We start from the raw sequence: 26,356 nt of genomic DNA, 5'->3' as shown, positions 1-26,356 counted from the left end.
TGTTTCATTTCAAGATATAAGCTGACAATCTGAGCTGGTTTTGAGACAGCTGTTGCATTTGTCATTAGGACCTGTGTGGAGAACCTTTAGTACAGCTGTAACTTCTCTTCTCCTTATAGGCTTCACAGAGCCCAGTGTGCAATTAAACAGACTCAGGTAACCGTTCAGAAAATAGGAAGGGAGATTGAAGAAAAGCTGAGATGTACATCTACAAGCAATGAACTGGTAAGTTTCACTATTTAAAACTGCATTCTACAGGTTTGCTGAAGCATCTGGCAGCTGTCTTGACCATATGCTTTTTTTTTTTTTTTTTAACGCTTGAACTTGAAATCTTTATTTAAACCTGTCATTTCAAATGGGAACTCTTCTCAGAAGTGTAATGTAATGGATTTGAGCTTTTTGTGTGTTACTTAGATGGATTGATAAATGGCTTACCCTGTTTTTACCTTTAGTTTGTATAATTGCTTTTATACTATAAAAGCATAAATATGGCACAGTGCATGAAAGAGGTTTATCAGCAAAAACAACCTTTTAATGATTTAGATAAGTCTTGACAGGAAACTGTGGTGGATTTCGAGCAGGGTGAGTCTACTGCTTATCTCTTCTTGCACCCTAATCCCTTTGGGCGAACAGAATTAACGCAAACGCTGTCACTCAAGTGACACGTTCATTTTAAGCAGGGATTGTATTTGATCTTGCAATAGCTTTTGACAGTTTGTTTTGCCTGTCCTCTTCCCCTCTCCAAAAAAGTGGACTGGGGCTAGTTTCTACTTGCTGCCCAGAAAGGCTGAGCTGGGTTCAAAGCAGGGAGTTGACGGAACACAAGTGGCTCGTGGTGGCTTTGTTACACTGCTGCTCGCTGGCACGTGTCTGGTGCTTTGTGTAGGAAAGGGCAAACTTGGGATGTGAAGTTACTTTATTATTTTAAGGTAGATTCCAGGTTGAGAGTTCTCAGCTAATTTCCAAAAGCCTCAAACCACTTTAAGGGTTTGACAAAATGGAAAAATGGGGGTTTGTTTACCCATTCCGATTGCAGGGTTGCGTTGCAGACCAAGCAGCAAAGTCATCAGCTTTCTTAAGGGGCAATATAACATCTGTGAGTGACTCCAATCCAGAGCTGCTTTCCCTTCTGTTGGTATCTTGGCTGTTAGAAGGTTTTCAACCATCTTTTCTCTAGTTACGGATATCCTTGTCCCTCTATGCCAAGGCTTTTGCTTTATAAACATGTGTGAGCAAAACGCTATGAAGAACATTAAACCAACAATGACCGTACATGTGATGCAACTTCTTAGGAATCATGGTCTGTGGTATAAGAAAATGATTACTTGTTTCCACTATTAATCAAAGAAAAATTCTTGTTGGGCTTCCATTCCACTTTATAAATGTGTGAACTGTGCTTTCATTCCTGTTTCCTGCTGGAGCCTTGAACCAGAAGGCTGAGCATACACGTGTCACTGAAGCAAATATGAAGTGGAGGGAAGAGCTTGACAAGAGTTGACTTTTTTTTCAGGCAGCTAGTGTTGGGAGAGTTGGGGTTGTTCACCCTGGAGAAGAGAAAACTCTGGGGAGACGTTATAGCAGCCTTCCAGTATCTGAAGAGGCACCCACAGGAAAGCTGGGGAGGGACTTTACAAGGACATGTAGCGACAGGACGAGGGGGAATGGCTTCAAACTGGAAGAGGCGAGATTTAGTTTAGATATTAGGAAGAAATTTTTCACTGTGAGGGTGGTGAGCGCCTGGCGCAGGTTGCCCAGAGAAGCTGTGGCTGCCCCATCCCTGGAGGTGTTCAAGGCCAGGTTGGACGGGGCTTGGAGCAACCTGGTATGGTGGGTGGTGTCCCTGCCCATGGCACGGGTGTTGGAACTGGATGACCTTTAAGGTCCCTTCCAACCTAAACCATTCTATGATAAGTAATGTTATCTCCATTAACTGCTTGAAAAAGTGAAAGCTGGCTGAGTTATACAAAGTGTCTCATAGTACTTAGACAAGACTTGCTCACAAGTATGTCTGACTGCCCCTTCAGGATTTGTACTCTCTCAAGGGGATGGTTGGACTGAAGGGATGTAACATCCCTTTTCCATTTTTCTGGGCATCAGTTTCTGATATCCTGTCGCTAAATAACTTCTTACTGTGACACCTCTCTAAAGCAGTCTTAAATCTGTCTCCAGTTATTGTCAACAAGTATGTATTAAACATGGTAGATATGTGTTCTTTAAAAAAAAAAAAAAAAACCAACAACACACAACAGAACAAACCCACAAAAAACCCAAACCACTACCACCAAAAATGTGTCTTATAATAGAAAATTCTGCTTCACTGAACACATGGCAGTACAATTTCTTAGTGGAGACAGTGCATCAAAGAAAAACCAGATCCTTTTAAACACAGGAGTAGATTTTGAGTAGGTGCAAGACTAATCCTAAAAGTTTTAAAGAAGGGATCCTTCAGATATAACTGTGTAATGGCATAATCTGCTCCCCGTTATTTGTTCTTTTCTATCCTTTTTTTCTCATTGCTCTAAAGCTGGGAATTGGATCTAATAGTGCAGCTCAGACGTCTCCAACCTTTTTCCAGCTCCCTGCCTCTATTTAGTAGAGACTACTCATTGCTCATCTTCCCTTTTGTTGCCAAACCCTTTGCCAGGGAACGAAGGCTTGTCGTGCTGCTAGTGCTCTGCTGTTAGTCTCTAGGAACTTGTCCCATGGAACTTGTCCCACCTCTCCTTCCTCCCTGAATTTCTGCCCCAGGACGGGCTGCATCACTGAGCACAGGAGAGGAGATCCATCCCACAGGAGGAACAAGCTCTGTGGGACACAGCTGAGTTTCTCTCCTTCCAAAGCAGCAAAATTATTAGTCTTTGGTAATCTATTGCCTGTGGTAATCTATGAGCTCAGCCTTTAGTTTGGCAGACGCTAGTCTTGCCCTATTTTTCCCTCCCCTTCTATTTCCCCTTTTATGGAACAGCTTGCGTGCAGATAACCTTTTATTATTTTTTTTTTAAAATCTACTTTTCTTCTGCTAGAAAAAGGAGAGTGAATGTTTACAGCTGAAGATCCTGGTGCTACGTAATGAACTGGAGAGGCAGAAGAAGGCCCTTGGTCAAGAAGTAGCCTTGTTGCATAAGGAGAAAAATACTTTGCATGACAGAGGTAAGTGTAGAATCGTTACTGCTTCTATTGCAGATATTCATAATCTGCTGGTCTGAAGGGTAGTAGCCTAGCTTGCGATCACGGTGACCAAAATGAAGGTGATGTTTTGGTTTTGGGTCTGGCTCTAATGTTTGTGCTTTTCTTTGTCTGAAATTTGCAGCCAGATGTAATCTCTTCATCATCTGTGTTGTACTGAATCCTGGACAGCAGTTTCTGGTATCCTGTCTCTAAATAGCTTCTTACTATGACACGTCTCTAAAGCAATCTTTGCTAAATTAAAATTTTATGAGAAAATCAGAAGAGAGCACCGCTGTAATGCAGTAAACAGCGGCTTGTTGCAGGCACATTATAATGTCATGAGGGTTGTTATTGTACCTGTGATTAGGATCTCATTTTAAGTGTTAGAAGACAAAAGTCCCTCTTAATAGCTTATTACATAAGTGAAAGGTGAAGTGTTCAGTCGTCTTGGTATTCCGTTTTACTGGGAAAAATGTCCTATAGTAAAATGCTATATCACTGTCTCTTTGGAGCTCAGCAGAGACCGAGCTACAGGGATGTTTGATCTTGTTGCAGGTCATTTCATTTTTTAACACCTAGTTGAGTCTAAAATAATTAGTAACTTCTAAAAATCATTTTTTTTTTTGCCATTTACTTAATTCTGATTTTGCAAGTATTAAGATGCCTTAACTGAATTCCTCCACTGTGGAGGAATGTAGGGACTGTGGACATGAGGGGAACAAGTGTTAAAGGAGGAGGAGGTTTCATTGGTTGCATTTGGCTGGTGAATGCTGTATAGTGCATGAAGACTTGTGTGCCTCCTGCACTGTCATTCCCCAGTTTGGCAGCATAACGTGGAAAATGGGCATCTAAGGGTAAATGGAGAATTTCTTGCCAACGTTTGTGTCAGTATCTACTTTTAAAGCTTCAGATAACTAAGGAAATACTTGATACTAATTTTTTCCTGATTCCTTACGTTGTTTAGAAAATGCATTTGAGACCGAATACCAGAAACTTCAAGAGCATAACGAATCCCTGCATGAATTAAGAAAGGAATGCACTGCTAAGAGGTAAAAGGACCTATGCTTTTTCTGCAACTGGAAAGGAAATACAGGATTGAGAGTAGGCTGTGAAGTGGGATCTTGGCACCAAATTTTTCCTAATGTCACCCTAAAACTTCTGTTTGGATATCTATAAATTGGAGCAGAGATGTCATAAGTGATAACTAACAGTGGCAAGTCTAGAAGAGGAGAAAACAAGTACTTGGTGGCACGTGTAGGCTATGATAGGACTTCTATGTCTGTTTTGGTGAAACATAGCTTTATAATACTTAATTGTCAGAGACAAAATATGCCTATAATGCCAAGGTATAACTGAAAATGAAGAGTTAGCTTTGTCATCTATAGTTGTCTTTGTGGAATTACGTAGCTCTTTGGGAGAGGCGAGGTGATACTTGGGAACATGTGGAAGGGATATGAGGGCTTGATAACCTTTACTTAAAGCTTTTGAAGAAATTAATGGTTTTGGGATTTCTTTCCCCAAAGAGAACTGTTCTTGAAGACCAATGCCCAGCAGACTATTCGATGCAAGCAATTGCTATCGGAGCTATCCTATATCTACCCTATTGATCTGGTATGTTTTTAACATTCTAAAAACGTGCTTGATGTGAAACGAACTTCCTATTTATTATACTGTGAGCAAATACCATGTTTTATTTGTGATGAAACTTGCTCTTCACTCGTGCTGGTGTTTCCAGCTTTTTCTTGGTTTTGGCCCTTAGATTGTAGACCTCGTGGGGAGAGGACATACTCCAGTGTCTCTCAAGTAGTCTCCACTATAAAAGTAGAATATAATTTAATAGATACTTTCCATTTTGTTTACAAATATATAAAGTAACCGTGATTAGGTAGTAGGCCAGCTGAACTTTTAATGGAGTGCACATAAACAAATGTAAAAATACTGAGCTCCAAAATCTTTTATATAATGAATTGATTACAATGAAGCTCTTCCTTCTTTAAAAAAGTTGCATTTATTTCTGAATTACATGAAATGTGGATTAAAACACTATGCCAAAGTTGCTCTTCTGGCTTTCATTGAATATTTAGCTTTTTCTGTACAGAAATGCATTGTTGTCATCAGGTTTTGTGCAGGTTTCTATTTTCTGGATGTTATTTTTCCATTCTCACTTTCCATTGTTGATTTTAAACTTACAGAACGATCAAAAGGATTACTTTGTTTGTGGAGTCAAGCTTCCTAATTCTGAAGACTTTCAAGGTAGCTGGATATTCTTAATTTAGTTGTTACAGTTGACCCTGCTTCTAAACATCGTAAAATTAAGTAAACTGATAGCAACGGCTTAGGTTCCAAATTTCTGACTGGTCAGAAAGGTCTAGACTAGAAGAAAACGTACGCATTATTTATTCCTACTTCCTAGCTACTACAAAAGAAGTTACTGTTGACTCTTAGAAAAGTACCTCTGTATTCTAAGACTGTATTGAAGCTCTGGAACAGGTTACCCAGAGAGGCTGTGGAGTCTCCATCCTTGGGGACGCTCAAAACCCAACGACACGGTCCTGCGCAACCTGCTCTAGCTGACCCTGCTCTGAGCAGGGGGCTAAGGACTACGCAGTTTGCCTTCCAAACTTAACCATTCTGGAAGATATTTATGTCAGACCTAAAATTCCACTGTGGCTCTTTTCAGCCCATAAATCTTGATGGGGCAATGTGCACAAATCCCCATTCAGTTGCCGGTGAACTTACCAAATAAATATCTTGCATAAGTAAGATTTTAAAGCTGCCTGACAGTAAGGAATATTTTACAAGTCAGCTTCTACCTTAACTGTCCCCAGTCAGCCTGTGGCAGAAGCAAATATATGATATGCCTGTCTGTGTAACAGTTGTATAGGTAACTGCATGCTTTCATCTACAAATGTTTGATATGTATTAGAACTTCATGAAAATCCTCTTGAGTGTTTCTTGCACCCAGTACTCGCTCCCTCTGTGAGGCACTTGGTGTCTTGGGCAAAACCCTCAATCTGTTGTCTAACACTTTAAAGCCATCCCATAGGAATTAACTTGTGCTAACAACGTGTATATTGGATGCTAGAACAATGGAGGAATAATCTTTAAAACAAATTAATTTGTCAATATGACAAAAACCCAGTCTATTGCTCTGTTTTTCTGACTACAGTGAATGTGGTAACAAACTCTGTTTGGCGGTTCTTGAGAAATCAGTGGCGTGCATCTTTTTGCCCATCTTCAGTTTACTGGTATTAATTCCTTACGAAAGAATTACAAATTCTTTGTCAAAGTCTCTAGAAACACTGCATTATGAGGAAGAAGTACTAAGCATTCAACTTAGTGAAATGTGCAGCTAAATTTGAAAACCAGCTGTCTGATGTGCATCTCATTTCAGACTCTTAATAAATAATATTTTTAAAAAGGCTTTATTCCCTAAAAAGCCAGTTTTGCTGCAAATGTTGAAGAGCTTTTACAAAATCCTTTTTGAAAGGGGTGTAACTTTTAAGTCCCTATATCGTGTTGTGCTCTAATAGAGCTCAGTATGATTTCATCGTTGTCGCTGAACATCACGATCAGCTTTCTTAGAAGGTCCTCTGTTAAGTTGATTTCCTGTGACTCCCTTGTGCCTCAGAATAGGTGACTGTCGTGTTGTTGTATTTGTGTGTTCATTTACGAAGAGGAAAAATAGAGAAAACGGAAAAGAAAAGCCCTTACGTGGCTAAAGGATGTAACTTGAATCGCCCGACCTGTGTGTATTCCCGGCAGGTGAAGCTTTAAGGTTGAAACCTTAAACGTCAATTTGAAACTGATTCTTTAAAACAATGGGTTAAGCTAAATTCTTCCAGCTATTGGCAGAGAACAGAGTTCATACCCTGGGGTCGGTGTCTCTCCAACTGATCTCACTAATGAATAAAGTTATGGAGGAATGCAGCTTTTCCCTGACCCCGGTCGTACATGTCAGCTACATCTAGAGAAATGCAGAAAGTTTAAGACTTGAATTTTGTCTTGGGGATTTTGTTTCACTTTTCCCATCTCTTCTTTACCCTCTCCCACCCCGCTAAATGTTGAGAAGAGTAACTTGCAGCATTGAAAGTGTAAAATCGGAAGGGGAGCAAATCATCACCCGTTTTATATTGCCCTTTAATGAAAGAGGCAGATACAGTGAACTTCAAACAATAGTAAAGCAGTCTAAATTCATTTCAGTCTTGTACCTACTCTTAAGTTAAAACTTCTGATAGCTTCATTAATTGTATCATTCTCTAATGATGGTTTAAAAGTGGCCCTGGTAGAGTTAGTTAATGGTTGGACTCTATGATCTTAAAGGTCTTTTCCAGCCATAGTGATTCTATGATTCTAAGCAATAAGGATGAACTTGTGCTGAGCCTGCAGTGAGATCCAGTTGATTAAATAATGGAATCTGTTTGTTATTGGCAGCAAAAGATGACGGAAGCATTGCTGTTGCCCTGGGCTACACCGCTCACTTGGTTTCGATGATATCCTACTTCTTACAAGTGCCACTCAGGTATCCTATAATTCACAAGGGCTCCCGCTCTACAATCAAAGATAATATCAATGACAAACTGACGGAGAAAGAGCGAGAGTAAGTATCTCATAAATATGCCTATATGCTTTCTTCCAAACAAAAAATCGACAAGAAAAAAAGCCTTGAACAGTGTTGGGTAACCTAAAGTGTGACGGATTTTGATGTTATTTGTTACTGCTTTCAGTAGCCATGGGACTGTCGTTTGAGTTTCTCGTGTTGGAATTCTGCGATCGAGTAGAGTAGTTCAGCTTTGTCATTCTAGGTCTGTTGGCACGCGTATGCTATTGATTGGGCTTCTAATAATGGTAGAAAAATTTAAATATTTTGCCTGATAGGTAGGTTTTGGCAGCTGATTGGAAAACTTGCCTTTCATGTTTTGCTGCTGGCTATGGGAATTAACTGGAGATAGCAAGCGTAGCTGCACTGAGGAGTTACTGACAGTACTGGAGTAGTGGTTGATAAACATGAGAAAATAAATAGCTTTCTTCAATGCAGAGGATTTTAATCAATTGACAAAGAGCACTGTAAACTGTTATCTCCTGTAAATTGACATAATATTCAAGGAAGAGTTTCTCATTTGTTCTGTAATCATTGTCTTTCAACATGTAGCTACATTGGTGTTATTGTTGTGCTGCTAGGAAACTATCCTGCTGTCCTTAAATTCACTCTCTGAATGCCTTCTCCTGCATTTTGGCACTTTGCCTGTTTTCCCACCGTCTTTGCACCTGTGTGCCCTAACATGAAAATAGGGGCAATTACTGGTTAAGCTTCACTTTGAGTTCTGTGCTTGCAAGGCTCCAAAGGAATGCAACGCTGACCGGCTGTGGCAGGCCAGCTGCTTCACGCGGGTCCTGTGCGAGTCAGCCGCGCAGCACCAGTAACTTTGTTTTTCCATATGTGAGGTTTGAAAAGGGAGCAAAAGAAATGAATTTGTGGCAAGTAACTCTCTCTGACGTGAAGGCTGTCAAAAAAACCCCACCTCGTCTCTATGGAAATATGCAATCAAACTATTATAATATTTTAACGCTAATTCCTAATAGTCCAAACCGAGGTGGAAGGGTCTTATTGTGCATAGTTGAAAGGTTTGGGATGCTTGGGAAGTGTTTGTTTTCTCTTTGAAGCTCGGTGACTTTTGGCAGAACAGCAGAGGTAACTCACCTGAAGAGTTAAACTCGCTGAAGTCTTCCTGCCTTGACACAATGAAATACGACTATATAATTATGTCTTGCAAATTAATTTTGATACCGTTTTAATAGCTTGTGCAAACACTTCCTGGGTAACTTAATAGAACATTATTAGTCTGTTTTGCTTCAGTTTAGTTTTCTAAGCATATGATCCTACTCCTTCCTGTACAGGACTTTCGGAGAGGTAGCAAACTAGAACATTTGTATCTGGAAAACAAATTTCTGAGGAGCAGAGCTGCCTGTGTGTGGGTGGATAAAGATTAAACCAATTTCCTGTTGTCTGAGACAGATTGGAAGGTTTAGTCCTTCAGGCTATTGCCTTCCAAACCCTCATGACTTAATTCTTTATTTCACAATAGATTTCTGAAAAGGAGAAAGTTTAGCTAAGCATATGAATCCCTGTTGGGCTATTTACCTGTGTTCTGCAAGATTTTTTCAGGATTAGCTCCTGCATGAGGTCTTCTCTTCCCAGCTATTGGAGAGTCAATCCTACCGACTCTCAAAGGACTTCAGTCACTATAGAAAACCTCAAATGTCTTAACTTGCAGTTTTCTTCCTAAACTAATAGCTCATGTTTCTCACCTGCTCTGAACTGGATTGAACATAGTCACTAACGTGTGTTATTAAATTTCTTTATTTCAGTCACCTGTCCTTTAGCAGCTTTCCGAACTCCAATATAAACTGTTGAGTAATTATAGTGAGGTGTGCTCTGTACTCAGTCTTTACTATAACACTTAGCATTGTTATTATTGACTAGGTTAAATGTTTTACTTGGCTTCATACTTTATTTTGGACCGCAGTGTTGCCCTGAGATCCATATTAAGAGCTTCTAAAAACTGTACATGTTTTCACTTGAGAACGATTTCATAAGTATACGTTTGTTTCTCATGTTATACTTTATGTATGTGTTACATCACTTTCAAGTTCCTCTACCAGCTTTTAAAGCCCTTATAATAAGCTGGTTAAATATTTTGAGAGCTTTCAGAAGGTAAGTTATGTCTGCGAAATACTTTATCTGCTACAGATTTGTTTACTTGGATCATCCAGGTCACTTATATCTCAGGGTTCTTGTAGAAGTATTTAATTTTGTCTGCTGCAATTACTGTTATGTTGGAGCTTACGGGTGTGCACAAGGAGTAGGAGGCTGTGGTGAGAACTTGTGTTTGGCCATATTAGTGAAGGTAGAATGAGGTACAGTATACCTGACAGTGGCATACAATATGTGGTCAGCTTTGTAATTGTAGAGTTATTAGTATTTAAGATCTATTCAATAATGGTTCCTTCTTGTATTCTGTAAAATCGTTTTGGTACTACTAAAAGGCTGTAGGTTTTCTCTCGTAAATCTACTTTTTAGGACGTTCTGAACCACCAAGGTAAGGCAAAAATATGATTTTCACTTAATATCTCATTAAGGTACTTCTTCAGTGGTCCATTTCAACATCTCCAGAGTGCATTGAATGTGTAGGAACAAAGACTACCATTCCTCAAAAGCTCTGGAGTCTGAAAGATTTCAAAGCAAATGATGGATATATAAGTCCCAAATTTCATTGAATCATAGAATGGTTTAGGTTGGAAGGGAGCTTAATGACCATCTCGTTCCAACCCCCCTGCCATGGGCAGGGACACCTCCCACCAGCCCAGGTTGCTCCAAGCCCTGTCCAACCTGGCCTTGAACACCTCCAGGGATGGGTCAGCCACAGCTTCTCTGGGCAACCTGCGCCAGGCGCTCACCATCCTCAGAGTGAAAAACTTCTTCCTGATATCTATTCTACATCTCCCCTCTTCCAGTTTGAAGCCATTCCCCCTTGTCCTATCACTATATGTCCTTGTAAAACGTCCCTCTCCAGCCTTCTTGTAGGCGCCCTTCAGATACTGGAAGGGGCTCTAAGGTCTCCATGGAGTCTTCTCTTCTCCAGGCTGAACCCCCCCAACTCTCCCAGCCTGTCCTCCCAGCAGAGGGGGCTCCAGCCCTCCCAGCATCTCTGGGGCCTCCTCTGGCCTCGCGCCAACAGGTCCATGTAGCTTTTAAGTTGAGGGCTCCAGAGCTGGACACAATTTTCCAGGTGGTATCTCAGCAGAGCAGAGTAGAGGGGCCCGATCCCTCCCTCGCCCTGCTGGCCACGCTGCTGGGGATGCAGCCCAGGATGCGGTTGGCCTTCTGGGCTGCCAGCGCACATTGCTGGCTCATGGTGAGCTTCTCATGAACCAGTTCCAACCCCCCTGCTATGGGCAGGGACACCTTCCACCAGACCAGGTTGCTCAAGCCCCATCCAACCTGGCCTTTAGCCCCGTCCAACCTGGCTTACTTGGGACAGCAGCATGTTCCTCTCTCCAGTGACAAATGTGCTTGTTGAATAAACCAACTAAATTCGTTGGCTCTCATCTTGTGGAAGTAAAAACTTGGAACTTCATTGCATCCTCGTAAACATAGTATGAATGCTGAGATTAAACTCTTTGTGATATGTTCTGACGCTGTCTGTCAAGCCCTGCGTTTAATGCTTCTGTTAGTCTGCTCCCAGATTTATAAATCAAGAATTGCTTCCAGTTCAGAGCAAAACAGGGATTATTATGTCTGGAGTGAGACATACTTTGTGAAATTGCCTGTGTTGGTGGTGCTGCTGTTGTCGTGTGTTTTTTAGATAGTCTTCAGTTCAGTTCTCTTCTTTGAATGTTGACAGGAGTTAAACATCTCGCAAGGTAAATGCCTGCATTTTGCTGCCTGGAAGCTTACTGGGTGTTTTGAAACAATGTCAGTCTCCGTGTTGGTTTTAAAGCGAGTACAGTAAAGCACACTTATGCCATCTCTTTGGGAGTCTTTTGGCATCCCTGTTGACTCAGAGCTATGCTCGGTTGCTGCGTTTTATAACTGAAACTTCACATGACACTTCTACAACAGTTGAATAGTTAAGAATAGAACACTTATCAAATCACGTTAGGCAGCTTGGAAATATGTATACTCCCTTAAGAAAAATTATATTATTTGGAGTTCAGTCGCCTTTCTGGTACCCGCTGTGTGTCTGGACAAATGAAATGCGCATTCACAGCAATTATTGCTGTTGTATTTTTGCATTCTCATACATACTGTGTCTTTTAAAAAAAAAAATAAAATAAAAATGAAGAACTCTTACTTCCCTGCTAGGTAATTTGGAAACGAGAATGGTTTCAAGAAATAGTTTTGCTACCATTGTTTCGCTGTAGTAATAACAAAGACAAGTCAAGTACTATATGCAGTTTGTTCTGGTTCGTGCTACACCTTCTTCCCACCAAAATGTGATTAGGGAGGATTAGAAAACTAACAGTAGTAAGAAAGTAATCGCCTCGAAGTCATATTGCAGGTTAAGGGGAAAAAATGAAGGGGTAGAATACATGATTTAAAAAAGGTCTTATATTTAAAAGACAAAAAGAACACTGTAGTTTTCAAGCAGAACTACTGGAGGAGATACGGCATTTCAGAGTTGTCTCATGTTGAAGAGAAGCTATTTTTTTTCTTGGTTTGTATGTTTAAATATTGAACTTGTTGCCACCTAATGTTATAAAAGTCAAAAATACATATGAAGTTTAAAATAAAATAATAAAAAACCCACACAGGCCCTAGGTAGTCATGGAAGAAGCCTGACCTAGTCTGGTGTATTTTTTTGCAGGAATACTTGGCATTTGCTGACCTGAGATAAGAGTAAACTACTGTAAAGCTTTCCTTGGCATTTTATAGTTTATAGAAAGATTTAATGTCTTTTCTTCCACTCTGCTTGACACATACAGACACGAAGAGGCCGAAGGACACACAAACAGCTGCAATGTGCTCTTGCACATCTGCCTTCAAAGGCATCTGACTTCTTTGCAGTTGTGTCTCATGATTATTATTTTTCTTTCATGTACCTCGGGAGCCAGGCAATGTGTGCAGTGGCGCGGGGAGGAGTGAAGCTGAACATGGTGCCACTTCCCTGTGGTTTAGATATCAGGGATGCTTGAAGAATTGAACAAGACCACTTTTGTTGCCAGAGCTCTGTCTTGTGACTGAAATCGAGCTCCAGAAGAGCTAACTATTGAGAACAGTTAATTTTTGTTTTTCGGGACAAATAGCTTTAGCTGCTTGAACTTCTGTATAAGTGTGGAGCAACAGTTGAAGTTCATAGCTTGCACAGATTTGTTTCAAAACCATTTGCATTTTTTGTTTTTGAAGAAATTGCTGTATAGCGAACGGGAATAATGTGAGTAGCAATAGTAGGTGGTTTCATGATTAGTTCCCTGACTTCCCTGCTTGGAATGACTTCTAGTTTGCTTGGTTTTGTAAATTATGCTACTGAACACCTTCTGTTGTCTCTAGGAAATGTCTATCAGTTGTCCTACTGTGTTCTCATAAAAAACAGGATCAAAACGCAGCTGTGGTTGCAGCTAAAAGTGATAGGTCTGATTCTGAAGTAATTTTCTAGAAACTATTTCTGTGATGTGGGGTTGTGCTTCAAAATTGTCATTTTCTGGAGCTCAGCTTTGTCATTATAGCACACTTTGAGTGTGCCAGAAGATTTTAATTGTTGCACCAGTCTTCTGAGGAGTGGCTGAGGGCCCTGGGGGTGTTCGGCCTGGAGCGAAGGAGGCTGAGGGGAGACCTTCTCGCTCTCTACAGCTCCCTGAAAGGAGGGGGTAGCGAGGGGGGGGGTCAGTCTCCTTCTCCCAAGGAACAGGCGATGAGACAAGAGAAAATGGCCTCAAGTTGTGCCAGGGGAGGTTTAGATTGGATATTAGGAAAAATTTCTCCACTGAAAGAGTTACCAAACTTTGGAACAGGCTGCCCAGGGCAGTGGTGGAATCACCGTCCCTGGAAGTATTTAAAAGATGGGTAGATGCAGTGCTGAGGGACATGGTTTAGTGGTGGTTTTGGCAGTGTTAGGTTAATGGTTGGACTCACTGATCTTAAAGGTCCCTTCCAACTGTAGTTGAGTCTATGATTCTAATAATTTTGTGTCTTGATGTTTAATTTAGGTAGGTGTTCTAGAAGTAGCCATTCTGAGTTGGGAAGGTCTGCTGGCATCAGACATTATCTGGAAACGAAGTCTGAGGGTGTCCAACCTCTTATATCACAGAGGTACTGCAGCACTTGAAGCTCACTGTAATTCTCTGCGTGCCAATACCTTAAAGGCCAATTTCATTTCGTTGCTGTAGCCCATGTGGGAAAGTGCAAAGGTACGAATCACATAACCCAGGTCATCTCTCACTGGGATGAGGCTGTCTTGTAGCAACTGAAGAGCATACCAAGCGTGAAACGCAGCTGCCCTTGTTGGACCTTCAGAATATTTCTGGATTCCTTAAGGATGTAAAGCCACGAGCGACTTTATCCTAATTCAGCTTCTGCACAGCTAAAGCCGATGTGCAAGTGCAGGACTGAGGGGCTGCAGCACTGCCCATGGGGAATGTTAACGTACCTGCGTGGCTGTCTTCCTTCAGTCTCGAATTCAAACCAGCAGGTTGGTTTACCCCAGTTTGGGATGCTTTTAATTAGTTCAGGAAGCCAAATTTTAGAGAAGTGGAAGAGGTAAGAGTAGTGGGGCCAGACCGGGGGGGTGGAACTAGAAGATCTTTAAGGTCCCTTCCAACTCTCACCATTCTATGATTCTGTGAACTTTTAATGTGCACGTGTTCAAGCAGTTCATTCGATATGCTGGTGGCGCGTTTTAGGCATACTCATTTGCACTGATAAAGAAAGCTTCTGTTCTATCGTATGTGGTTCGCGCAGTGTTAAATTGTGCAATCTGAGGTACTGACAGAGTCAGTTCTGATGTAAAAAGTTTCACTTTTGAGGCCTGTGAGTAAAGCGAAGGCTGTGTCAAAGCCAGTTCTGCTACGAGACTGTTCTCAAATTACCTTTCTCTGTGTTGTCTTTAAATTCTTTGCAAATATAGCTTGTCACACATTTAAAAGAAGTGGAGGTAAGTGTTGCTGAACAGGCACGTGGATAATTTTGGAGCAGTTGGAAACCGCTTGTTGAATGAGCACAGTTTGAAAGTGGTCCTCACTACTGTGGCGTCGCTCCTGTGTCGAGGAAGGGGAAAATAAGAGTTTCGGCTGTAGTAGAGTTACTACAGCTGAAGGTGGTTATTGCTTTGTGCCTCATAGCAGATAAACCACTCGCAACAAAGCGGTCTGAAAAAGCCGTCACACAAGCAAGTGAAGAATAACTTGTCACTGACGTTAACATCTTCCAACTCAAGTCGAGAAGTCTTTAATCATATTTGGTACTTTGGCTGAGATAATCAAATGGCAGCTTTGGGAAGAAATCTTGGCAAACTTAAATCAGATGGAGGGAGATGGTTTGTTGAGAAATCTAATAGCTGTCAAAGCAAAGTTGATTCTTGGTGGTAGATTGAGTGTGTGTTAAGTGTTCAACTATATTGCTCAAAGAATGCGTTTTTGCCATGAACTTATCTTGAACTGTGTTTTTATGTTCCGCATTCTTGAGGATATTTAGCTAGAATCCTGGCTTGTTTTATTCTTGATCACCAAAATAATGCTTTTGCCTTCATTGCGTCAGCAATTACTACTGTACGTAGATTAAGAATTAGATCAGGTGTTCTTTACCAAATTTAGATACTATTAACGCTATTTCTGGGAAGTAGAAGCTTTTTCGTGCTCCTGGCCAGTCTGAGAAAGCAGATTTTGTTTACTGCAGTAGATGAGACCGCTGACCCCAGACATCTACAGCTGAGAAATGTTGCTGCGAAGACATACGAGTCTTAATTTACTCCCATTGGAACACTATACTCCTGATGAGATTATTTTTCAAAACATTACTTCATTTTTCAATAAGCAGGGACTTGACCTATATAAAGTATCCTCTAGTTTAAAAATGATCCTTCAGTGGCAGGGAGATTTAAAGCTCAGATAGCGAGGTTGCCTGCTCGGGCCTTACGGATAGTCCTTGCGTGGTGATATCCATCACGCCGTGTATGTGGAAAGCCTTGAATTCAAGCTGAAATATGTCACGGAAATGCACAATCTACAAAAAGCCATCACCGTCGCTCTTTCCGTGGGTCGCTGGCTGTGTTCTTGGAGGTGTTTGAAAGCGTTATTTGCTGAACTAGTAGAATGATACAGTCTTGTATAAATTGGTGACTGTCTTATCAAGAACAGCCTGACTTTCCTAATCTGGAAAGTCAGAAATCTTTCTTTTCCTGTATACAGCCTGGACATATTGAAGCTATTCTCCAAGAGCAAGGTCACAGCAGTTACGCTTCCTAATAGAAAGATGGCAGTGCTTCTGCTTTCGATTATCTTCCTGTTGAGCTATTCAGATAGGCATTTTGAAAATACATTTCATAAAGTTAAACTGCCAATACGTTTTCCTTTCCCAGTAAACTAATTATCTTCGTATTGTGTAAAGCTCGAATGAGGATATGCTTTTTTTCCCTCGGCAGTCTGTATTTTTGTCAGCAAGTTTGTTTTACAAGTACGGCTCTTTCTCTCAAATAGAAGCTAAAAACCATATAGTAATCAAATCTGAATTCATTTGTGATTCATATTTGTGTCTTAATCTCATCTCTAACAAAGCGAAGCGCACGCTTGTCATCCTTTTTTCTGCCTTTTCCTTTGATTTCAGCGTTGCTCACCAGGTGGGGATCTTAATTTTTCCTTTAAAACTCTTCCAATCGTGCTGATTGTTGGCAGACGACTTAGCTGTTCCTGATAGGGTAGTAGTCACCCCAAGGCCAGTTTGTGGCCTCCACCATCAACTGGTAGCTTGATCCAAAGTGCTCCATGTTGTTTCTCTATGATTGAGAAGTCTGGTGGTGAAAACAGTTTCATACTATTGCGTTTTAGTTGTGTTCCTTCCAACAAGCTCTCAGCTGCTCTGGTCTGCTACTTAAGATCTGTGCCCGGCTCTGCCTGAAGCCGATACAGCTGCGGTCCAGCTTATCTGAGAAGGAAACGGGTTTTGAAGCTGTGCAGCCAAATCTTCTTGAGCCTTGGTCTCCTGGTGGAGTGCTAAGAGGTTGGTAGTGCTGGGTGTTTTGGTGCCCATGCCTCTTCAGCAGCCTACTTTTCCTAATATTTGATTCAAAGTGTCCTGGGGAATAGTGTTTGCAAGTGAGCTGGCTGGACAACGGTAGTCCTCCTCACTTAAAAGGCTTTCAAGGCTTCTGATTTGAGAAAAATCCTAGCGCTTTTCAATAGCGCAAGCTTTCTCCTCTGGATACAACATTCCTTTAGAGTGAGCAAACAGGATGTGGTTGGGTTGGAGGGAAAGACCAGTTCCTTCCTCCCCTGCCTGTCCCTCTCGCAGCCCCCCAAAAGGGGCTGAGGTGGAAATAACTCAAACTTCAGTAAATATTTAACCCTCGTTCTCGTACACTCATACTTCAGTCATATCAAGCAAGAACTTGTGACTTTTTCAGCTTGTTATCTTATCTGGATTGGGCTTTTTAGTTCTATCCTCGTATAGGGTGTCCCATCCATGGGCTTAAGCTTGAAATTCATCATTTTTGAAACTGCCCTGTTTTTTGGTAGTGCTGTGTGAGGCACAGTTGTTCCTAGATCTGATGGATGACTCTCTGCTATCACACCAGTGACTGTTGCAGTCACAGAAATTACATCAGTTCTTTATCTGTATAATAGTGAAGAATTGGGTTTCAGCTGCGTTCTGCCAAGTCTGCTCTGCTGTCATCTCCCTGCGGCCGTTCTGTGTACTATCCTTGGAAATAAGAAGTGAAGGAAAAAAACATGTCAAGTCTGTTCTCTGACAAATTCGGTGGATGCAGTTGGGCAGGAAGCAAAGGTACAGCAAATGTGGTGCTGTGAAAATGCAGTGGTATTGGCTTCATTTAGTCAGTGGACTAAGTTTCTGGTCTTCAGTTAACAACTGGATAATTAAGTGTTCTTAAAACATTAATGTTCTTGCTGTTAATTCAGCTTGAAAAGCTACAGATATTAGTGGTCCTTGAACATTTGCATCACTTTGAAAATTAAGGTATCTAACACAATTCCAAATTAGATTTGGATTTTTACTTAGATTTGCCAAATAGGTTGTAATACGCTATTTAAATTGTGCCACGCTTCAGCCTGTGGACAACAGTTAGATGTGATGTGTAAAAATCATTATTTTACTGACTTCTTCCCTGGAGAGCTTTCTGAAGTAGAGATTAAACTTTGAGACTTTAATATAATTTGGGATATGGCAGAAGTCTGAACAGAAAAGAATAAAAGATCTAAAACATATGGTGTAATACCAAAGTAGAAGCAGGTGAAAGCAGTTAAAAACGAAGCAATTTCTTAAGCTTTAAAAATAGTTTGTATTAAAGACAGGCGGTTAGAGACAATAAAAATTGGCCACCAGTATATTGGTACGTATGTGATTTTTTTTTTTTTTTTTTTTCTGGATACGGAGGAGTCTATAAATCACAGAACGTAATAGTAAATGTATTTGGACTTGAATTCATAAGAGATACTTGAGGTCTGAAATAAATGTATGGAATACGGATTCTTTCAGCTTTTCCTAACAGTTACCATCTGACTGAACCAAGAGTCCTGTGGTGACTTACTGTATGTTCACCAAACACTGAAGTTACTACGTAAAACAGCTAAAGATTAGCTGAGGATATAACATTAAACGAGATCTTGATGGCTGATATGTACTTGTCTAAGGTCTGCTGAAAAAGGTAGGACAGCAAAGAGAAGTTCTTACTGGTTAGAGTAGAAGAATTAGGACACTTTATGTATGTAAGAATGGTGGTCCTAATGCTTAAGGCACTGAAATTAGGCTAATGACACTTTTAGCTTTGAAACCTCTTGTTTTCCAGAATCAGTATCTGCGGGCAACATAAGCAGTCTTTAAAAGACCTTTAATCTGTAGTCAGTTTTCTGATTTTTAAATACATCAGTATCAGTGAGCAGCTTTGGTTGGAGACGCTGTAATAGCAAACTTTCTGCCTGTGCTGTGTTATCACAACTGGTGCTTTAGTCCGTATAGTCAAAAGTCAGTAAGAGATGGGTTAAACCCCTTTTTTTATTAAAGAAAAACACCCACCAAACAGAATCGATCCAAACCGTAGGCATCGCACCTTAAACTGTGAATGTGGAAAAGAAAAATCCTTGCAAGAGGCTTTTCTCTACCATCTATTCATCTATCGTGAAATTTCTCAGTTACTTACAGCAGCACGTAAGCATAGTCTCCTTCGGTATGCCTTGAATCATAAAAAATAAGGCTGAAATGAACACTGGGAAGTAATTTTACAGTCTTCCCACCCCAAGGAAGGATGAAGTTTATGTAGAGGTAAGTGTTACCATAGCTGAGATACAGAGTGGTTTGGACTTCCCTTAGAGATGTTACATCATAGAATCATAGAATGGTAGAGTTGGAAGGGACCTTAAAGATCACTGAGTTCCAACCCCACTGCCATGGGCAGGGACACCTCCCACCAGCCCAGGTTGCTCCAAGCCCCGTCCAACCAGGCCTTGAACACCTCCAGGGATGGGGCAGCCACAGCTGCTCTGGGCAACCTGCGCCAGGGGCTCACCACCCTCACAGGAAAGAATTTCATCCTAATACCTAATCGAAATCTCCCCTCTTCCAATTTGAAGCCGTTCCCCCTCATCCTATCACTACATGCCTTAGTAAAAAGTCCCTCCCAAGCTCTCCTGTAGTCCCGTTTAGGTACTGGAAGGCCACAATAAGGTCTCAGAGTCTACTTCCAGCAGAAACGTCTTCAGGCCCCTGGACGGGCACAGCTGGCAGAGGCGGTCATTGGAGCTCCTGTCTGCTCATCCTATACTGCTCCCAGAGCACAAATGTTTTTAGACATATTCAAGACTACATCTTGAACTGAAAATTGATATCTGCCTTGGTTTAACACTGATATTTCTGTTTAGCCATTTGCATCTTAATGATTCAGCTGGAATGGAAATGATGGCAACCAGCCACTGTTAGTTTTACATATTGACTGGAAATGCGAATATGGAGGTGGTTTGTTTTGTTTTGGTTTTTTTTTTTATAGAAAGACTTTTAAACCAGACTTGACAATTTAGTACCCTGTCTACATTCTTTGCAACCTTAAAATGTTATTTACTGTAGTACGATTATAGTTTGCTTTTCAGTTTTAGAGGTATGCGCGTTCGTGATGTCTAAGTTGTGTTCTCCTTGACTAAATACCGTGTTAGAAAAAAATTCTCATTAAAGACTAACTCCATGGTAAGAGCTCCCTAAGAGTCCCAACTGCGCCAGCAACAGGTGCCTGTACCCTTGATACCCAGCAGAATGGTATTTCTTATGCGAATGTTCAAACTGACTAAAACTTAACATTTGTGTAGTGTCGCAAGATCCTTGAAGAACTTAAAATTTAATTCCACGGTTGACGGTAGGGTGCTGGTTCCGTAGTTTCAACTTGGAGAAGAGCTGGACTTTCAGCTCTTTTTTTTTTTTTCCTTCTTTAAAAGGCTGACTTGGGGTTCCTTTTCCCCATCAGAGTAACTGTGAACCAGGCACATAACCTTTTGCCTTGCTTTTTCCTTTTCACAACCCCTTTTTTTGGGAGGTTTTAATGAGGGGTAGTACTCTAGAAGCTATCATATAAGAGTCAACAGCGTAAAATAACACCAATGTTGACACTTGACTTAACCACTCCTTTTAGCTGGGATTTTTTCCTTTTCCACCACTGTTTGCCTGGGCAGTTTACAAGGAAATTAGAGATTCTTCCTCTTAGGTTCGTGCTAATCTGTATTCACTTGAGTCCACGCTTTGATTTCACGGTTTCAATTGAGTTTCTTACAAGTAGATCTATTTGGTTATGTAGATCAGCGGTAACTCTAAGCCTTGACCTGCTCATGCTTGTTTGCCTACTCACTGCCTATCAGCAAAACCTCCTTCTGTATAAATGGTCTGAAACTAAGTTGCCCTATGTACTCCAAAACCCCAACAGTTCTTTGCTTTGTGGTTAGTGACATCCAGTTGTATTAAACACAAGATTTCAGTATAGTATATGTATAGTATCTGATTTGAACGTTAGATGCCTTTGGAAGAGGAGAGTTTCTTGACCAGCTGCTAATAACGTGCTCCCTTCCGACTTCCATGCCAGTTTTTCTTGGACCATGTTTAAGCTGAAGAGTTCTTGATCCAGCAGCTGACATCTGCTTAGGAAGTGCGGCAGTAATTAATAGGTGATAAGGTGAAATAAAACAGTTGATGTTGACTTGTCGGAATTAAGATTGCAGGTAGAGAGGAGATGCTTATTTTTGGGAGAGAGGTAAAGTAGGGGCGGATGAGTTGAGTTGCCATCTCTATTCTAAGCTCTGCTAAAATGAAGTTATTCAGAGATGATTAGTAGTACTTTGCAACTGCTTCTGTGATTATTTTTTTTTATTTTTTAACTGTACACCATGAGAAATAACAATCAAAACCACCTCTGCTGAGATTGAGAAAACTTGGGTCTTGAACATCTTAGTTTTAGTATAAGCCTCGTGTGTGCTTTGAGGCTGTAAGTGTGATACTGTTCTAGTTCACTATGGAATAAACTGTTTTGTTGTAGTTGGGATACCAAAACAACTTTTGTCCAAAGCAACTTACTGTAAGGAGGTGAGCTATGTGTCTAAATACGTAATCATAGAATGGTTTGGGTTGGAAGGGACTTTAAAGATCTTCGAGTTTCAACCCCCCTGCCCTGGGCAGGGACACCTCCTCCCAGCCCCGTCCAACCTGGCCTTGAACACCTCCAGGGATGGGGCAGCCACAGCTTCTCTGGGCAACCTGCGCCAGGGGCTCACCACCCTCACAGGAAAGAATTTCATCCTAATACCTAATCGAAATCTCCCTTCTTCCAATTTGAAGCCGTTCCCCCTCGTCCTATCGCTACATGCCTTAGTAAAAAGTCCCTCCCCAGCTCTCCTGTAGTCCCATTTAGGTACTGGAAGGCCACAATAAGGTCTCCCCGGAACCTTCTCTTCTCCAGGCTGAACCCCCCCAACTCTTCCAGCCTGTCCTCCCAGCAGAGGGGCTCCAGCCCTCCCAGCATCTCTGTGGCCTCCTCTGGCCCCGCTCCACCAGGTCCATGTCTTTCCTACGTTGGGGGCTCTGCGTATGTTTTACAATTCACTATGGATTTGCTTCTGTTCCTGTAGCATGGTACAGCTGGGTGACACTGGTGATCTGACCCGTGTCCCAGTGAGTCCTATAAAACAGAGCATGTGCCTCAAAGTAATGAATAAAACCTTTGCATTTGTCACAGTTCTTCAGGATTAAATAAGCAAAATGTAAAACTTCCAAAACAAGCGTAAGCTTTTAAGATCAAGAATCCTCATTATGTTATCTTAGATCTTAAAGGCACATATGGAGCATCCAGTTAAAATCGCTCTGGTGTGCAGTTTGAATCACTCTATACAGTGTTCTCCACCTTCTGAATTCCGAGTGGGACTTGTTTAATTTCAGCATCTCTGGCACAGTTTTCGTAGGTCCTAAAGCTGCCTTCCCACGTGCCTGCCAGCTTGTTCTTCCCTTTATCACGACTGGGCTTTCCACTTTTCCCCAGTGTGAGCTCTTAGCATTGCTGGCATCTCAGGTGGCTTCACTGAAGCAAGAATAGCCTTGGGTATGGTGGAAACGTGAGGAGCAGAAACAACTCCAAGTGGGGTTAACCTGTTTGAAGTTACTAAACGTTGTGGTTTTTTTTTTTTTTCTTGCATCAAGTTAATATTCTCTGAACTAAGATCATCTTTATGAGTCACTGTTAAAATTATTGCTGCTGTATGCCGGTGTGCTCTTTGTATGTAGAAATAAGATATCTACTCTAAACTCAGGGTGCATCAGGGCTGTGTTTTAAGAAGTCTACACACTATTGAAAAGTAATATTCCATAGTCATAAGATAAATATCAATGTATTTTCTCAAGGGCACACTTTGAACCTCACAGAGCAGAAACTGATTTGTTCGTAATTACTGCCTGCAAGCACGGTAGGTGTTCGCTTTCCTTACAGCTTGTATGCGTGCTGCTCCGAGGAGGACCAGAACTCAACTTCTGAGTACTCGGAACACCTTTCCATCTACTTGGTAACTTCTTTCTGATGATCTCTTCTGGTGATTACACAACAGACACCTGTGGCTTGGTTTCTTTCTTCTTTCCGCTAAACACCTCACATTTATTCCTTTGAATTTGTCATCTTAGAGTAAGTATCTGTGTTCTGCTTTAAAGGAGCTTAAATTTTTTTTTTTTTTTCAAATGTATCAACAGGAATGGAAACAAGGACAGCACATGTTGGAGTAGAATGGGCATGTGGATGCCGTTTTGCATTTTATTGAGTGCTTCGTGATTATAAAAATACTAAAATAGTAGTTTTCAAATGTATTTTTTTGAGCAAGTATAACTAAAACTTTACACAGCGTACGTAACTTTTTGCAGCATGCCAAAGTGAGGTATTTCCCTTACAATCGTGCTTTCCTGAGGAGCAGGCAAGAAGAATTTCACATGGGGAACCAGCAGTTAAAGTTGCATTCAATTATACTCAATGAAGCGCTATATAAAATGTCATGGTTCCTCTTCCTCAAGTTTATTGCTCGTGACCAGGCTTAATGGGCAAGCGAGATAACACACAAAGAAAGAAACATAAAAGTCAGTAATATTTTTCTCTGAGTCATAAATGTGCATACACGAAAACATCGCTGACGCTTTTCAAGATTTTCGTGTAAATGATTCCGTTATGAAAGCTGACACGGGGATGCATGTAGTTTTAGAGTCTTTCAAGATTAATTAGTGGAAGTTAGAGCAGAGAAATGTGAATATTAGCAAAGAAGCAGGACTAATGTGATAAACAGAAAAGCTTAATCTTTACCGCTTGAAAGAAACGGTGTGTGGGAGATGGCAGCGAGCACTGTAAAATGTTTTTATCCTCTTTTTCTATACTGCATGTATTGAAGAGCTCTGTGTCTAATAATAGAATACATGGTTCCCATTACTCCTGACTTAATGAAATACTATCTTCTGGTGAAACGCTGCTTGGGCTCCTGATGGTGCTTTTATTGTCAAGCCTGAGTTAGTTTTATACTGTTAATTGCAAAGGTATCCTTTAAACCCAAATTCTGCTCTATTCGGGTAGTGTGATTGTAGATATTGAAACGAATTCCTTTTGATTTGTATTTTACACTTACGATAATGCTTTGTGGAATTTTTGTAGCATGTGTTCACTTTGAAAGGTTTTATTTTCTTGCATGGGGAACTACTTGGATTTATAGATCTATTAAGCAAGGTGAGCTGGATGTATACTATTCTTGGTGATTTTTATATCCCTCAACTTAAAGTGACCTAATGAGTTTGAAAGTAGCATAAAACTTGAAGCTGACGTCTTAATATTTGATCTGCTGTGATCATGACCTGTTAACCTTTAGCTTTAATAGCGCTATATAATTCTCCTTAAAAGTTGCAAATGTACTTTACCGTGGGGCTGATTGATGATAAAATACACTTTGCGTAATCACCCCTCTAGAATGTGTGTTGTTTCTAGTAGATATTGATCTCCTGTATTTGTTATCTTACATTTGAGAAAGACTTTGGTTTCTGCTGTAATGTGGGTTTTGTGCACATTATACATAATACGCTCGGCATCTTGATTAGGAGCTACAGAACATATGGTTCTTGAAAACGCAAAAGCTCGTTTCATGGTGTAGTTCCCATAAACATCAATTTTAGGGTGTGCTAAGGTTATGGTATTGCCCGTGATGACCTGGTGATAAGGAAGAGTCAAAAGACAATCCTAAGAAATGCAGAGTACAAAACAGCAAAAAAAACTGTTTTTGAGAACTGCTTCACTTAAACAGATTCCTAGAACCTAGGCATAAAATTATATTCTTTTGACAGTCTTGAGACTGTCAAACAGTTTCAATACTTAAGGGACTTAAAGTTTTGGTTCTCTGATCTCACATAGCAGTTAAGACAGAAATAAGCCGTGTTACTTTCTTATAAGCTATTTCCTATATCTAGGTATTTAAAATGGTGAAAAATGCTTTGTTCATTACTCCTATTTAATAAATATTAGAAGTATAGTATCTGTGCGGACCGTGGTGGCCTATGATGCTGTGACTGACTTGAGCCTTTGGTGTGTGTGTGAAGCTTGCTGAAAGGCAAGGAATTGCTTGTGTTCTCTAAGTCGTCTTCTGGTGTGTTGGGAAATAAATCTGCTAAACGAAATTTTTTGGATGAAATTTTTCACTCTGAGGGTGGTGAGCCCCTGGCACAGGGTGCCCAGGGAAGCTGTGGCTGCCCCATCCCTGGAGGTGTTGAAGGCCAGGTTGGACGGGGCTTGGAGCAACCTGGTGTGGTGGGAGGTGTCCCTGCCCATGGCAGGGGGGTGGAACCAGATGATCTTCAAGGTCCCTTCCAACCTAAACCATTCTACGATTCTATGGTTAGTCTTCTGTGTGTGAAGAGATTTGTACTCTTCCAATCACAAAATACCAATTGCAATTGAACACCTTAAGAGATTATTTATATTTGGAAATGAGCTAATCAAATGCAAATCCCCCAAGATGATTAGGGGACTGGAACACCTCTCTTATGAAGAAAGACTGAGGGAATTGGGTCTCTTTGGTCTGGAAAAAAGACGGTTGAGGGGGGACCCGATCCATGCTTATAAATACTTAAAGGGTGGGTGCCAGGAGGATGGGGCCAGGCTCTTTTTGGTGGTGCCCAGTGACAGGACAAGAGGTAACGGGCACAAACTTTAGTATAGGAAGTTCCGCCTAAACATGAGGAGGAACTTCTTTACCTTGAGGGTGGTGGAGCACTGGCACAGGCTGCCCAGGGAGGTGGTGGAGTCTCCATTTCTGGAGACATTCAAAACCCGCCTGGACGCGTTCCTGTGCAACCTGCTCTAAGGTGTTCCTGCTCTGGCAGGGGGGTTGGATTAGATGATCTCCAGAGGTCCCTTCCAACCCTATGATTCTATGAAATGGCTGTGTACAAAGGAGTAAGGTAGGATCTGGTTCAACCCTGCACGCTTCTTAAAACTTGCTTCACTTAGTGAGAGCAATGTCGTGGCACCGGGAGAGTCATAAAACATTTAAAAACTTGTAAAAACCTGAAATACTTTAGAAAACGTAATTCATTAGCTGAATCTCGACTGCAGTTTTTAAGAGGCTGGTTGGCTGGAGTTGTGGAGTGTTCCTCAGTACATCCTGTGAAGGGGGTTCCTGGGAGAAGTCAGCGAGGGAATCTTTTTAAATCTTTACCTTCTTGGGAGAGGAGTCTGTGTCTTTTTAAAGTTTACTTAAACATCTGAATAATTTCACCTTAAATGCTTTTTTCTTTTTTTTTTTCTTTCCCATCAGATTTCCTTTATATCCAAAAGGAGGGGAGAAGCTGCAGTTTGAATACGGAGTATATCTTCTCAACAAAAATATCGCACAGGTTGGTACACTGAGTTTGGGTTTTTTTATGAATGTCTATAATCTGCTCGGTGTCACTATGGCCCGAGTATGCCTCTACTGTCTTGTGATG

General features: G+C 41.1%; 1 protein-coding gene across 1 annotated transcript in view; it reads left to right on the top strand.

Annotated features, from left to right (window-relative positions):
• The window catches only part of UVRAG (UV radiation resistance associated), a 109,308-nt gene that overhangs the window by 47,104 nt on the left and 35,848 nt on the right, over window positions 1–26,356 (top strand). Inside the window, exons 7-13 of the mRNA XM_082483871.1 lie at window positions 120–225; window positions 3,024–3,150; window positions 4,133–4,217; window positions 4,692–4,779; window positions 5,361–5,421; window positions 7,603–7,768; window positions 26,188–26,266. Of these exons, the coding sequence (XP_082339997.1) occupies window positions 120–225; window positions 3,024–3,150; window positions 4,133–4,217; window positions 4,692–4,779; window positions 5,361–5,421; window positions 7,603–7,768; window positions 26,188–26,266 (712 nt within the window). The remainder of the gene's footprint in view (window positions 1–119; window positions 226–3,023; window positions 3,151–4,132; window positions 4,218–4,691; window positions 4,780–5,360; window positions 5,422–7,602; window positions 7,769–26,187; window positions 26,267–26,356) is intronic.

This window comes from Vanellus vanellus, assembly GCF_965231255.1.
Source record: "Vanellus vanellus genome assembly, chromosome: 1".
NCBI lineage: Eukaryota > Metazoa > Chordata > Aves > Charadriiformes > Charadriidae > Vanellus > Vanellus vanellus.
Note: the sequence above shows the minus strand (reverse complement) of the source record. Positions and strands in the feature narration are given on the sequence as shown.